The 15,895-nt window shown below is 32.8% G+C and overlaps 1 protein-coding gene across 3 annotated transcripts in view; it reads right to left on the bottom strand.

The window, feature by feature from the left end:
- Positions 1 to 15,895, bottom strand: part of LOC106711224 (zinc finger protein rotund) — a 129,423-nt gene that overhangs the window by 57,521 nt on the left and 56,007 nt on the right. For all 3 annotated transcript variants that reach the window (XM_045683636.1, XM_014503496.2, XM_045683637.1), the window contains 2 exons: positions 14,088 to 14,208; positions 13,669 to 13,811 (listed from right to left, as the gene is read on the bottom strand). In XM_045683636.1, coding sequence (XP_045539592.1) covers positions 13,669 to 13,811; positions 14,088 to 14,208 — 264 coding nt within the window. The remainder of the gene's footprint in view (positions 1 to 13,668; positions 13,812 to 14,087; positions 14,209 to 15,895) is intronic.

Raw genomic sequence — 15,895 nt, 5'->3', positions numbered from 1 at the left:
ATAAAAATATTTGAAAAAAACCGTGAGGTCTTATTAATGATGAACACAGTGTCACGTATTAAAATAATTAATTACGGGATGTTTTCTTCATTTTGAACAACTTTAAATAAACTCCGACATGCATGGTAGATATTTTAAAATAATGAAATGTAACACTATCGCCATCTATTCGTAAGTGTGAAAACTAAAATTAAAAGTTTCCAAATTTCAACAACAGATGTCGGTGATTGAATCGATATGTCCGACTGCAAATTTAAAATTATGCTAGCCAAAGAAAAGGAATGTAATGAAATTGTTAAGTAAAAATAAATTAAGATGATTTTAAGGAAATAATATAACTTACTGGAAGAGTTATTGATTCTTAGAACATACCTGAAAACAGAAAATGAATAATAATTAAAAAAGGTTCAAACTTACTAATATAAATACTATAAACTAAAAAGTAAAGTAGAATCTCGATTTCTGGAATGGAAATGTAAAAAAACTTCGACTTACTTGAGTCTTTGACTTATCAAGAAGATCAAGATATGAAGTTTTTCATGGAGAATACCTATCGTGGATTGCTGAGACCGTAAGAGTAAGACGTCATTATATTATACTAACTTCGACTTAGAATTTGATTTCTGAAGTATAAATATGCACTAAAATGTCTTTTTTTTATATTATAAGGTGGCAAACGAGCAAACGGCCACCTGGATTCGCCGCAATAGCGAGGCGACAGTTGCCCATAGACATCCGCAAATGCAGATGCATTGCCTACCTTTAATTAACGGAGAAGGGGACGCACAGTAAGAGGATATTTCTCCTTCCTATGCGTCCCCTATTCCGCCAAATCCACTTCCCCTTCCCATTCTTTCCTATAAAGAAAAGGATGGGAAGGGAAAGAGGACTAAAATTAGGCCTCCGGAACCACACTCATCAGACGAAACGCGGAATTGCTTCCACTTCACGCCTGTCTTCTGTGTGGTCGTGGTATTGCACCGGTCGACCCGACCAATTTGTGCACCCAACAAATATTGTTGTTGCGGGATCTACCACTGTTAAAATCTATATCTACACAGAATCTATCTAAAATCTATCTATAAATCTACACAGAGAAATAACATTTTGCTCCAGTTACAAATTCTAAACAATTCGAGATATCAAGTATTTAAAGATTCAGCGGAAGGGAACGGCTTTTTTTGACTCACTGTGGATTTCGACTTAACAAGGTTCGAATGATAGAGATTCCACTGTATTACTTTAATGTTTAGCTTGCGGACTGCGAAACATGAGATAGTTCTAATTTGCGATTAGTCATGTCGTAAAGTATTTTAACCAAAGGTACCGCTAAAACTTGTTGACAATGTTAAAACTAAAAAAATAAATAATAATAATACTGAACGCTAAAGCTTTAATAATGTTATAAACAAAATTACTAAATAAATAAATAAAAAAACATTCCGAAAAATTTCTCGCTATTTTATATTTAGTCAATTAATGTAAAAATTATTGAATGTTGAAATTAGCTATTAATCTAAATTAAAATCCTTGCCATATTCTTATTATCATACTCAAAGACATTGGATGATATTGTGCAGCCCTTAGTAACTTTTATAATGACGTTTTGTAACCAAATGTTATTTAAATGATCGCAATGACAATTGTCCTAATTCGACCTTTAAAAATAACGGTTGTCTTAACGAATTTCTTTTATCTTCCAATCAAAAAAAAGTAATACTCATTTCCCACCATACAAGGTAATGCATTTGCATACGTCGAATGATTAATTTTTTTTCGCTTTCCGTCTTTCTCTTCCTATTCACCCCACAAATTCTGAATGGATTTAACACAATAAGATGCCATTAAAATAAAAGATTACGAAGCATCACTTATTTGCATACTGAAGTTTGTGAGAAAATTGTCCCAAGGGATTCGGCCCTACATTTTTTAATATATGCACGTAAGACAATGCAAAAATTGTTTTTATGTTTATCGCACTCCCATACAAGCGGTTTTTTGTGTATTTGTTTTTTGCTTCACAATTCGCACGAAGATTTGCATATCCAGTTTTGGTCACCCTTCCGCTTTACTTTGCATATTAAAGTTCTAAGACTATCTTTCTATTTACTTTGGCTTTTATCTTAGAGACAGCGGAATTTTTAATTTCGCTTATAAATTCTTTGGGGTCAGGTTTTTTTCTATAGCTTTTGTATAAGAATAGTGCATCATTAGTAATGCTTTTGCAATCGTGTGAGATTGTTCGGATCTCTTAAAGAATGTTTTTTAAAGGTGAATAATTAAAATGAACTTTGTCCCTACAAATTTCTTTTATATCTCTAATTGAATTCCGGTTTTCTTGCACGTCATCCTTGATTATTTGTTTGAGGAATATTTATACTGGATTTTTTTTATTATCCATCACCTTTTTATCTATGGGTGGAACAAAACATCTGTCTGTTTGTAATTAAAAAATCGTGAGAACACAACAAGAAACTATTGGTAGAAGTATATTGTTATTAACTTGCCAAATGAAGTTTTGGATTATATTAACAATAAAAAAACTGTTAGTATTATAAAAATGGATTTGAATGATTCTAGTTTGTATTACATGAAGTTACAATTCTAACATTTTTATTTTTATTTATTAACAAAAATGAATATTTGTAATGTCCTAACCATACCTAGATAAAATCCTCTAGATCAGGGATTCCTAAAGGGGTCTTCCTGAACTTAAAGCATTGCTGATTCTCACTCTGTCTTCTTCTATTGACCTAAGTCAGAATGAATAATAATAATAATAATTGATCTAAAAAGTAGATAATTTTGTCTTGGGGGGTCTGAGGTAACAGTTCATTTTGGAAAAGGGGGTAACTTATTCAAAATAGTTTGGGGATCCCTGCTCTAGATGGAGTGTATCATACAACTTTGACATTTAATCGTAACTTTAATGTAACGATTTTTGAAATGTTATTAGTGTGCGTGGCAAAGGTTCATTTGTTAAAATGTAAATTACTGTTATTTTATTATTATTATTATATTTAATTAAAAACAGATTAAACCCATAATTTTGTAACATAATGTTTTATTACTGTTAAAAATTATTAATTAGCGTATTAAAAATGTCTCGACTAATCTATCTAGGTATATATATAAAAGAAAGTCGTGTTAGTTACACTATTTATAACTCAAGATCGGTCGAACTGATTTAGCTGAAAATTGATGGGGAGGTAGCTTAGAACTAGGAGACGGACATAGGAACTTTTTTATCTTGTGTGCGTTTTTTTTTATTCCGCGCGGACGGAGTCGCGGGTAAAAGCTAGTTATATTATAAAACTTTACTAAAAATAAGTAATAAACAATAAATTTCACTAAAAACTACGAAATAAATGTGCTCCGATCACTCTATCTTGAGTTATAAATCTATCCCACTAATATTTAACTTAGAATTATAACGAAGTTTTCTTTTTACTGAATTATCTCAATGTTTAATAACATCTAATAACTTAATTGGTTACTTCAACGATAAAAATGCGAATACAAAAGCATAAAGTTGCTCTTTTATAAAATCGAACACACGCTTCTTACCCTTTGAAATAGAATATTGTATTTCATCAATGGAAAATATGGCGAGGGCTGTAGAAATCATAACAGCAATTGATTTTTTTTTATCAATAACAATAGTTGAACGCGTGCTCAGATATCGATCAATACAACGATTTACTTTAAGACTGGTTACGTTTTTATACTGCAACCAGTTTATTGAACAGCGAGTTGACATAGAATAAGTTTCTTAGTAATTGTCGCGTTTAGATTTAATAGTTAGAGTATTTACTTTTTTGTCATTCCATCATTTCCATCGTTAATAACTTGATTAATGACTTTATAGAGAATTTTCGTGCAAATACGAAATTGATTTGTATATTTAGTGTTATTTTTAATGCGATTATTTCACGTAATAAACATAGCCCCTTTTGCGCTGGAAAGAACTAAACCTTGAGAGAATTTAAAATATGTCTAGGTATTAGGCAGTGGTACTAATAAGGCAAGATCAAGAGAATAGAGCACTGCGGACTAACACGAATATTTTGTGACAATCGCCATCGTATCTTCATCGACTAGGATTAATTAGGGTCTAATGTTGTTGTCGTGCAGCGCTCCTATCGGACGTAAAGTACACCAAAAACTCATACTAATTATGACATTATTGACTATGACGATACGATGATATAGCTATTAATCTAATATATAAAATTCTCGTGTCACAGTTTTCGTCACCGTACTCCTCCGAAACGGCTTGACCGATTCTCATAAAATTTTGTGAGCATATTCAGTAAGTCTGAGAATCGGCTAACATCTATTTTTCATAACCCGCCCCCTATTTTTTTTTTAACTGCGCGCGGACTGCGTCACGGGCGACAGCTAGTAAAGTATAAATATTTACTTTCTTCCTATGTGTAATAAATACAATTTACTATTGTAAAATCTTTAAAAAGGAAATCTTAACCCTTCGATTGGCTTCAATAAGCGGTTTTGTACCGGGACCCTTCAATATCGTAGTATTATAAGATTATTGAGTATTGATGTATTGTGTTTGGTGGCAAAGGCTTTAAGTACTTCTCGTTACTGTTTCGTACCTTTTTATTTGAATGCACGATTTACTTGTAGCGAGGTGGTTAGTTACAACTTACTGATTTGTAATCTTGAATTTGTTTTAGATTCTAAAATATTTAAGTTACTAAATTACTTTAATACATGAAATATTTATTATATTCTTTTTCAATAATAATTTTCAAGTTAATTTATTTAATTTGCCCTGACCTTCCAAGATAGATAAAGTTTCAGATGATTTAAGACATTAATCAAATGGCAAGTTTGGAATAACCGTAACCTTACGTTTCCAAGACCAGGATCATAATTATAATAGAGTCATTGCTGTTAATCTTCAGCTCTTCAGGTTTAGATACAGAAAATTTGCTTTAAGATTCTAAATAACTTAAACTAATAGTCTAAAAAAATATTCTCACGATTTTTCAATCTACATTTTCTAATCCTTATAATTTCCATAAAATCATTTAAGATGTACGAAATTTCGCAATGACAAATTACTCTAAGTACCATTATAGATTCCTAGTTTCTTTCTCACATACAAATTCCGCGACCCATCTGCCCTTATTAGGGTCTAATGTTTTATTCAATAATTGACAAGCATTACAATTATTATGCAAAGTAATCTACATTGTGATTGTGCATGTTGACATAATACCATCAATCTGCTATTTTGATTTATGCCCAGGTGTGATAGGGTTGTGTTTTAAGGTGTATCGATATCGATATATTCCAGTTTGATAAAAAGAACAGTAGTTGATATGTAAAAAGTACATTTCAGTATTTTCTAAGTATACAGCTGTGAAGCAATTTCATATCTTAATTTATTTATTAATAATTAAACTAGCCTGTCTTGTTTATTTTTATTACGAAATTATCATAACTAATACAAGAAATTGAAAGACAATGTCGGTCGTCGGTTCAAGCTTTTTCCATTCGTCAGCTCATTATATGTATGTGCATTTCGCATTATACGTTCATTATATATATATATATATAGTTATTATAGTTATTTACAAAAAGATAGATTTTTTTATCGATAACATATGGCCATCACTTTAATATATTATAATGATGAATTATCTCCCTTAAGGCGTCATCACAAAGGCGACTTCGCACCGCAACGGCTATTAGCGAACAAACGCATTGTCATTCAGATTCTGTGTTTAACCTGTGATGTGGTGCACCCTTTACTATTTTTTGCACGTATTTAAAAGGGTCTCGTGCATGTCTGGAATACATCTTAAGGAATTAGGATAGTCGTATATTTAAGATTAATATGATAAATGATTCCTATATCGCAAAAGAATGTCTAGGATATTTGGTCTTTTTTAATACAAGCCGTTATACTTTTTTAAAGGATTTTTAACTTATGAATAACTAGCTTTTACCCGCGACTCCGTCCGCGCGGAATAAAAAAAAATGCACACAAGATAAAAAAGTTCCTATGTCCGTCTCCTAGTTCTAAGCTACCTCCCCATCAATTTTCAACTAAATCAATTCGACCGATCTTGAGTTATAAATAGTGTAACTAACACGACTTTCTTTTATATATATAGACTAGCTTTTACCCGCGACTCCGTCCGCGCGGAATAAAAAAATAGAAAACGGGGTAAAAATTATCCTATGTCCTTTTCCTGGTTCTAAGCTACCTGCCCACCAATTTTCAGTCAAATCGATTCAGCCGTTCTTGAGTTATAAATAGCGTAACTAACACGACTTTCTTTTATATATATAGATTAAGTTCAAATAAAAAGAAACAGCCAAAAAATATAGATTATTTATGGAGATATAACATACATTTCATAGTTAGTTTACCTTTTAAATGAAAAAAGATTAGTAATGACAATCTTTTTTGTTACATTTTAAAAGTTACTTTACTAAAATATCTTAGAATTTTGTGCCTCATAGTATTAGCTACCCACGCTTTTCTTCCTGACCACTAAGCTTGTTGTGGTTACAACGTTATTCCTTAGAAAGGCTTAAATGAATTACTTTTGTATTCAGTAAAATATAAACAGTTATATTTAGAAATATGTTATTATTAATTAATAAATTTATTAAAACCAATATTATAAAGAGAAAAAAATTATTGTTTATTTATTGTTTGCATTGAGTAGGCTTCGTAACTACTGAACTGATTTGAAAAATTCTTTCACTGTTAGGAAGTTCTATTGTCGGATGACATAGGCTTTATTTATTAATATATTTTTAATTCCGCGCTGGCTTTATGAGTGTCTTAAATAATCCTTGTAATTATCTTGTCTTAAGTAAGGCTTATTCTTTGTTTTCGATTAAAAGGCTTATGATTTGAGTTAAAATAATTTAAACAATTTATGTGGGTTTATTTAACTTATAATAGTGCGATTATGTTATCCTAAATCATAAAGTTATCTTATTTTTTCAAGAAGAAGGATTTAAACAACAAAACTGATATTAATAAATACTCCTATCATATAAGAGAACAAAGATGGGTCAAAAACTGATTTTGAAATAGTAGTTAAATTAGTATTTGTAAGATAATAAATATAACAATTCTGGTTGAAATAATATCATAATCTTATTTGTATTTTAATTCTAAATCCGAAAGATAATAAAAATGCAAAAGTTTAGATGAATGGATTATTACGTATTTCCGGAATAGCTAAACGGATCTCGCTGATATTCGGTAGAACATAGTTTGGAAGGACAGATAACTTACTGATTAAATTTTTTTTTAATTCTGCACGGACGGAATCGAGGTGCAAAGCTAACAATTTAGCCTTATATTTATTCATATATATAGAGCCTTATATTTGATCATAATATTGAGTAATATGATACGATACCGAAAATAGATAGCTCATGCGGCTGTCAGTTAATATTAAGTCAAAACAAACATGATATATGAAAACGAAGTGGAATTAATTCGAAGCAAGACTGCGGTCGCGGTTGTGCTCTGCGGTTGCTTAGACATTTCGACCGCGCGTTTTGTCAGACAAAGGTCTTGTGGTATGAATAACATGTCATCATAATGAACATGTTTAGGAAGTTATTAAATGTACATGTCTTTAAATATTTGAAGGAGATTTTTTAAATTAAAGACAGTATACATTATTTTAGTGGTCACTATCAGATATGACGGCTGATAGAGATGTATGGAGGAGTAGTACATACTGTGCCGACCCTCCATAGGGATAAGGGCAGGTTGATGATGATGCTGACATTATTTTAGTGGTCACTAATGGTTTCTTAGTGTAGTTTAAATACGAAAAATCTACATTAAGGGTACACTTAGTAAGAAGTTTACCTCTCCTCCTCGCTTCACCAGCGCAATAAACTAAACGAGTGTTTGAGTAACTATAAAAGGACTGATATGGGCAATAAGAGACTCATTTCTTATACAGTGAAACTTGGTTAAGTGGGACCTGGATAAGTGAGAAACCTCCATAACTGGAACTCATGCTGAGGTCCCAACACTTTGGCACTGAATTACCTCTGTTAGTGGGACGAGGTAAACCTCTATATCTGGGATTTGTTCTTTCGTTTTATCATCATAGTTACCTCTATAACTGAGACAGCGAGTAAATTTTATATGCATAAACCTCTGTAACTGAGATAACATTGTTTGTTTACTCATTTTTATTCTACCCACAAATTCCACACGTAATTACAAGTACGTAAGTACAAATTTTGAGCTTCAATCACCTTCAGTTTTAGTTTCGCTTTACTATCATACAGATGTTTATTTGAAAAATGTCAAACTGAAATAAACTGAAATAACCTGTATTCTCACCTCTATTAATGGAACCCTCTGTAAATAAGACAGATATTTATTTATACCTGTATATCTAAGACACTGGGTAAGTGGAATACCTCTATAAGTGAAACGACATTGCAGCTCCCTTGATGTCTCACTTAACCAGGTTTCACTGTACTAAATTTACATTATCTAATTTTATCTATACATATAAAGAGAAATGATTTGTATTTTAATATGTAACGAATTAACTCAAGAAATACTCGACCGATTTCAAAAGAGCTTTTACCCTTAGAAAGCTACATTGTCTAGCTATACATATTTATAATTGGATTTTTTTAAATTCGCGCGGACGAATTGCCGGGCAAAAGCTAGTTTATAATAAAATAGAATAAAACAAAGAAATCAAGGTTAAAACGATAAAGCATTCACTGATTATAAAGAAATATATCTTGTTAGCGATTAAAATGCTCTAAAGATATGTAGATATGAAACATAAATTACTAACAAACGATTACTCTATAAAATTACGTATTTTCTTCTAAGTAGTAATAAATATAATGAAAGACGTTATCCGTCACAATTGTTGGTTACTAAGTACACAATTATTGACTTCCGTTGTTTTATAATTTCACTGTATTTATCGTAAGTAAGAGTGTTGCCACTTTTTGCCCGTCAACTTAATAAAGCGTTTTAAATTAACTACAAAGCCTGTGTCTCGATAAGCTCGAAACTGTTTAACGGTCGTAAAAAGGGAGATTAAATATGAAAATGCTAAGTTGCACGCTTCGTCTAACGCCCGCTTACTGTTGAGCCGCGAAGTACGCGATTAGAATGTAATCATTCATGCTGGTAGTTTAGCATCATTCACAGAACATGGATCTCCATCTAGGCTTTTTATTTACAATATTTTCTTTTTATTTTTAACAAATATATTGATATAATCTCATTTAATCTTAGACCATTAACTCCTATTCTGATTGATATTTTACGCGAAATCAATAAAAAGAGACTCGACTCGAAAGCGTCGCAGTGCTCTATTTTTTTAATTGCTCTCTCTCTCTCTCTCTCTTAATAATTTTTTTAGACGTATCCTTGCATATACCTACTCATAAGTTTTAAGATTATTATTTCAAATCATGTTGAAATTGCACTAACTAGAATTTCTATTGGAAATAAAGTATAAGTAATTTGATCCGCGAATTATAATAGTATACTTCATGGCTCCAAAAATAATGTCAATTGTCGTCCGGTGTCAAGTGATAATTGCAGAAAGCGGCCGCGTGTGCCGCCCACCTGCCTGCGGACTGCGAGGTCATTGCAACTTGCGTGCGTCTTGTATCCGCAAACAGCCGGTTTTATGGCCCAACGTCGGTAAATCTTGACGAGACAAAATGAAGTTATATTTTTATGTCTTCATTTAATACATAGCCATAATTAGATATTTATATAAAAACTAATTGTAATTTAATATAACAACTACCATTTTATTATACACTGCATTAATGTTCTCAATTATTGAAAAAAAAAACAATCACATAAAATGTGAACTATTAGAAAATTTGTTTTACACTAATGCTACGAATGGCGACCTTTTTCTAATTATCTTTAAAATTGTAATTGAACTTATTTCTTTCTATAACAGCTATTAAATTAGGTATGTAAGGATAAGTTAATTAAGAACGGCTTAGCTAACGTATGATCGTCCGGTGACGGCACCGACTAGTTTCGGACCCGGCGGGGGTCCATCTCCAGGGCGAGTGTTTATTTTGAGGACTTCGCAGTCGCGTCGCATCTCGCACTGAGACAGATAAACAGTTCCCACAGACAGACACTAGTCGGTGCCGTCACCGGACGATCACACGTGATTTAAGACGTTCTTAATTAATTTATAATTATGTCTCACGAACGTTTAAACAATGTAAGGATACATGAAAATTAAAACTTATTTAACATGTAACTTGCATATACCTGAATTGTAATAACTTAACCGATAAGTTATAGCATATGCAATAGTAAAAAGTCTCCAAAACCTTCTGAAGTGAACAATACAAAATGTCTAACATATAACAAATTTGCTGCGCCGTCTGTCTGTGCAGATCAGACAGATGACCGGAAGTGGATGTGATTTTCTTTTCATGAAAAATCGACGCCCATAAGTGCCCATACAACTTACCGTTATGTTCAATACATGAATAACGCATCTTCAACTCTAAAACCAACATAATAAAGTGCATTATCATACAAATTCAACGTTACCATCCGAATACATTACCGATTTTCATAGAGTGTCTGCAAATTTAGATTTGCTATAGATATAGATGCTATTCATTTGGATTTAAGGTTCTTTTTTCTTTGATATAGGAATTAATTTAATGTTGGTCGACAAATGTAGGGTGCTTCATGTAATGATAGGAATTTGCTTGATCGTTTGCGGAGTGGTGTGTGTTATTGGGCACATTTAGTTTTGCTAAAGTAGTCAGGGTGTTAATATAAGGGGTGAATAGAGACCGTAAATTGATGCTTTAATATGTTACGTCAAACCAAGCAGGCAGAATTAAGCATTTTTAGTATAAAATTATCTTTTCCTTCTCACTCTTTTCTAATACGGAAAGGATAAGATAAGATGGAGGGAGCTGATAGAGAATGGAACGCATAGATAGAGGAAATAGGGACTTTCCGTGCGTCTCGTCCTCCGTCTATTAAAGGTAGGCAATTAGCGACCTAGATGCAAGCCACCTTATAATATAAAAAATAAATTCTATTGTTTTAGTGAGATCATAGTTAACCATTTGAAACTTAAAAAGTTGCAGTTTCGTCCACGTTAAGCGTATGTAAGAAGACAAAAACAATGGAAAAATATTTACAACAGAAACTTTACCATTATCTAGCGAAATCTAAAATCTTTTAACCTAAAGGTCAGAAATTATGCCATAAAGTTGTAGGAATCTATTTTCCACTTGTATTTTTTTGTAATAAACTGTTAAAAAGGTAAGATGGTACAATAAGTTTTTGTTTTGTTTCGCCAAACATTTTGGCGTCGCGTCGGTCGGGAGTTACAAACGGGTGGCGAGACGCGCTCAACTTTTTTGCTATTTCTGTTCAATGTTTGAATTCATTCAGAGATTATATTGTTGATATTTTTATGTTTTAATTATGGGAGATATAATTATTGATAAGAGATTTTTATCTTGTGATATAAATAGTTTCATAATCGATTCGAGTTAATAGTACTGCTAACGCATTTCAAACGCATTGATGACTTTTTTATACAGACTATATATTCTTTAAATGTTAGAAATAAATAATTATTAATTAATCTTTGTCAAATCTCAGTAAGTATTTTATTTAATTAGATAGTTATTATTATGTACGTGACTGGCCAGAGCCAGTCAAAGAGGTTTTATATATATATACTCTTTTTTATTCATTAATATTGTAAAATGTCATCGACTTTCAATTGTTATTTTTCACTTCTTGCTAGTTCTGGCTTTGTGTGTTACTGTTACGGAATTATAAATGTTTTTCGTACAATCTTTTATTATTTAACACCACAATACAGTTCACTCGATAACAAATTTGAATAAATTATGACTTAGTTAGGTACAAAAATAAATAATGAATAGTAGATAGTCAAATAACTAGCTTAAAATGAAAAGCAAATGCATAAGTGGTACAGTCGTACCATTTTAGTGGTTCGTTACACGTCCACCCTCTTTTACCTTGTAAGGGATGGACGCTACAGGAGAAATTTATCAGACGAAATGTTTGCTACGATACATGATTTTTTTATCGAAATGTTGACAACAAATGCCAATCGGCGAAACCCAAAAGCGTAACGTCCCGACCGGGGAATGCGAAAATTTACACAAACGCAATAAGTATTAGCCGATTCGACTTTTTGTCTTTCCGTCTGTCCGTTTCTCCTCACCGCCTCGACAGCGTTCGGGACATTTTTGTGATGGCATTCCACAGCGCCCGCGGTTTTGATTAGAAAGCCACGTGATGTCGCGTAGTAAAAGCATTGGCATTTGATTCCGAACTTTGGATAAGGGCTCATAAAGTTTTATTTCATATGATAAGTTTTTTTTCTTTTAATTAGAAAAGACAGTCGGAGAATGTTTGGAACTTTTTTTTTGAAATGTAAAACAATGGAAGATAATGGTAAGTAGCTGAGGTTCTAAAATATAAAAGTTAAAGACCACATGATTTTGAAGTTAGACATAAACGGTACGTTATCTCTTAAACGTCTAAAGGACACATAAAATCGAAGGATAACACAGAAACTAGACATATGGTTACAACTAAAAGGTATATAATTATTAGTAGTACCTACAATTTGTAAGTTATTGTGAATATAATTAATCAAGAAAGAAAAACATGTAATGACAATAGAACATTTGTACTTTTAATTACACTCGTCAATCATTAACAATATTAAACGACCGACTTGATTCCTATAAAAAAAACAATTGAATAACGTGCACAACAAAATTCAAAGCATTTTAACGTATTCTTTATTCAATTGTTTTTTATTATGCAAATACACCAGTATTCTATGTTAAAAAAAATGCACCTTAAAAGGCGTCATGTATCTTTCGTGGTAACAGCCAACGTTTACCAAGTAAAGTATTAAAAGTAAACGATGATATGATAATGTTTGAGTTTTAATTATACGCGATGCGTTATTTCCACCGCTAAACGCATTACGGTAGCGCAAAAAAGTCACGATAGAGAAATAATTACGGTTTGCGTAGGGCAACACGCGAGTACGGTCAACAAATGAAACGACAATCATTATTATTGAAAAGTTCAACATGATATGATACAACGACAATACAAACATATAGTTATCGTAAACAACAAACTGGCGATACAAAAATGAATTCATGTTTTTTTTAAGCGCGATAGTTCGTATATAATAAGGAGAAAGAAAAATAAGCGACTAGTCTAGTGATTAAATAAAGGCAAAGAAAGATATACTTAAAGTAGATTTATTAATAGCAATAATTTATGTTTCAGTGTAGGAAAAGTTTACTTATTTCTTTCTTTAATGTACGATACGAAAGTGTGAACTGATTTATTTGTTTTGTAGATACTACATGACACAGTTGACGAATTGAATTTTGATGAGTGACAGCCGGCGTCGACGTTCATTATCATTTCGACGACGACCCGCGAGTCGGCCATCTTTGGTCCTTCGAGCCAACTTTAAGAATCCAATTTGATAGCCAACAACGACAAACGAGCATTTTTGTACGTATTTTATATTGTATTTTTAACAAAGAAAATAAAACATATTAAGAATTTACTATTGTATAGGTAATTAAATTCGAGCTCACCTGTGGGCACATCTTGCAGTGGTACTTTCTGGCGTGCGCGTGCAAGGGCTGCAGTTTAGCAGGACCTTTGCCCAGCGGCTGTGGCACCACTAGCAGCCCGCTACCACCGCCGGCGCCCCCAACTGGAGACGACGACGATGACCCTGGAAGGGAGGGGCGAGTTGGAAATGGTTGGTGTTTATTCGAATCATTTTGGAAAGATGCTATCTTTTAATGATTCATAGTAGGTATGTGCCAATTGCCAACATTCTGTTTAACGGTTTTACAATCTACGGTTACTAAACCGCATACGAGAAGGACACTTTTTCACTATTATTAAACTAGCACTATCATACTTGATGATAAGTGGCTGAAAGACAGTACGCGCTAGCATAGTACTGCCCTTGAATGCCACGTGATATTCCTACAAAGCTATTAACCTGATCGTCCCGGGCCCAGGCCGGCACCATAAAGCATCTGACTCATGGACTGGTGGTGGCCTAGGCGATCATCCGCCTTCTGGTGCCCGCCAACTGTACCGTCCCCCGTACTCATCTTGGCCTGAAACATACGAAAATTCATTTTGTTGGGAAGATTGTTCTAGTAGATTCTAGAAGAATCAAGTAGATTCGGGACCATATACATAGCGCTTATATCAAACCTCAAGGGTTGAAACAGAATCTCAGCTATGATTAACTAGACTCGTACACTTATAAAGTAATGAATACAGTTTATGTTAATTGTTAGTGCAAATTCATACATAATATAACGCTTATTATGAATTATAAGAGTTCAGTTCTTAGTCCAAATGGAACATAATAAATCATGAACCCAACATTAGTTCCCGCAAAACAAATCAAAAATTTAAACTTGCAAATAAATAGTTGAACGATAAAGGGTTGCAGACAATGGTCAGTTAAATCGCACCGGTCGCGAAGATAACGTTAGCTAATTTAGAATGTCCGAGTTAGTTATCTTAATGCTCTCTGTCTCTAAGTAATTCCTTCAAATTTATCTTGGAACTGTGGGCCTAGTAAATTTATGACAATCGCCATTGACAAAATCTGTATTAATATTTGCGCAGCGTCTCTATCGGGTGTAAAGTACACCAAATATATCATACAAATTTCGACATAGTTGATGATGACCATACTAAGTCGATTGTCACAAATATTGAGGCTAGACCCACATTTTTGCCATCGGTGATTTAGAACTTACGATTTTTTGTTTAAATTAAACTAGGTTTTAAATTTGCTCATTTGTCACCTTCGAGTAACGCTACTTTAAAAAGCTCTTATTACATATATATGTCATTCGACGTTTAAATGCTACATTTAATTATATCAATGCTTAGTATCAACTCTGTAGACTTCCCCCATCTGAAACGAGTCGAAGTCGAAGGGCAGTTCAAAACTAATATTTTAATGCGGTCCGAGGCTAAAGTGCCATAACTCAGTGGTCGCGCCGGCCGGACCAATCGTGCGTTATTAATTTATCTCCGGACCTCCTTAACTAAATTATTGCACGTCACCCTTTGCTGTGACTAGTTTTTACACGTCACTTGTTTATTAGTTTGTCTTCTATTAGCGACCAGATTATTTTTACAAGAACAACATACTTAGTTAAATTTTGATAATGTTATAAAATACATTGGTTATGTATCCTCCTCATATATGCAACAATTTACATAATTCAGACACGTTTAATGCAGATTTCTCTTACTAAATTTACACTAAGGTAGTCTCTAAATAAAAATTAAACTAAGATTAAGTTTTGATTGTTCTTTATATTTGTGCTGGTGCAGACAAGAGCCTTAAAAAAATTCAACCTCCAACAACGTAAATATTGCAATTGGATAGTTATCGGCTGAACACAAACATACAAAGCTATTAATAATTCTCCCAAAAAACAGTCTATGGTTCACCGAAACTGTGCAATAGTTTTAAGTAAATGAGAAAGCAAATTTGTGTTAGCTAACGTAACGAATCGAACCCAAACTATAAATCAAAAACTATGGGGACCCTCTCGTGGCGGTCGGTTACGAATTAATTTCGCGTAGATAACGCCCTCTACCGACGCTACGTGAAATTTAATTTAAGTGTTCACATTCGTAGTTTGAGATTATGTTGATTATACGAAAAGATTTTCAATTTAAACATTTATTTATTTAGATACTACCTGTCGCATACGACTCCGTCCGCGCGGAATTAAAAAAATAGTACTCTATGAGTACTTCCGAGCTATGTAC

Source organism: Papilio machaon, chromosome 23, assembly GCF_912999745.1.
Source record: "Papilio machaon chromosome 23, ilPapMach1.1, whole genome shotgun sequence".
Taxonomy (NCBI): domain Eukaryota; kingdom Metazoa; phylum Arthropoda; class Insecta; order Lepidoptera; family Papilionidae; genus Papilio; species Papilio machaon.
This window is presented reverse-complemented; position numbering and strand designations above follow the sequence as displayed.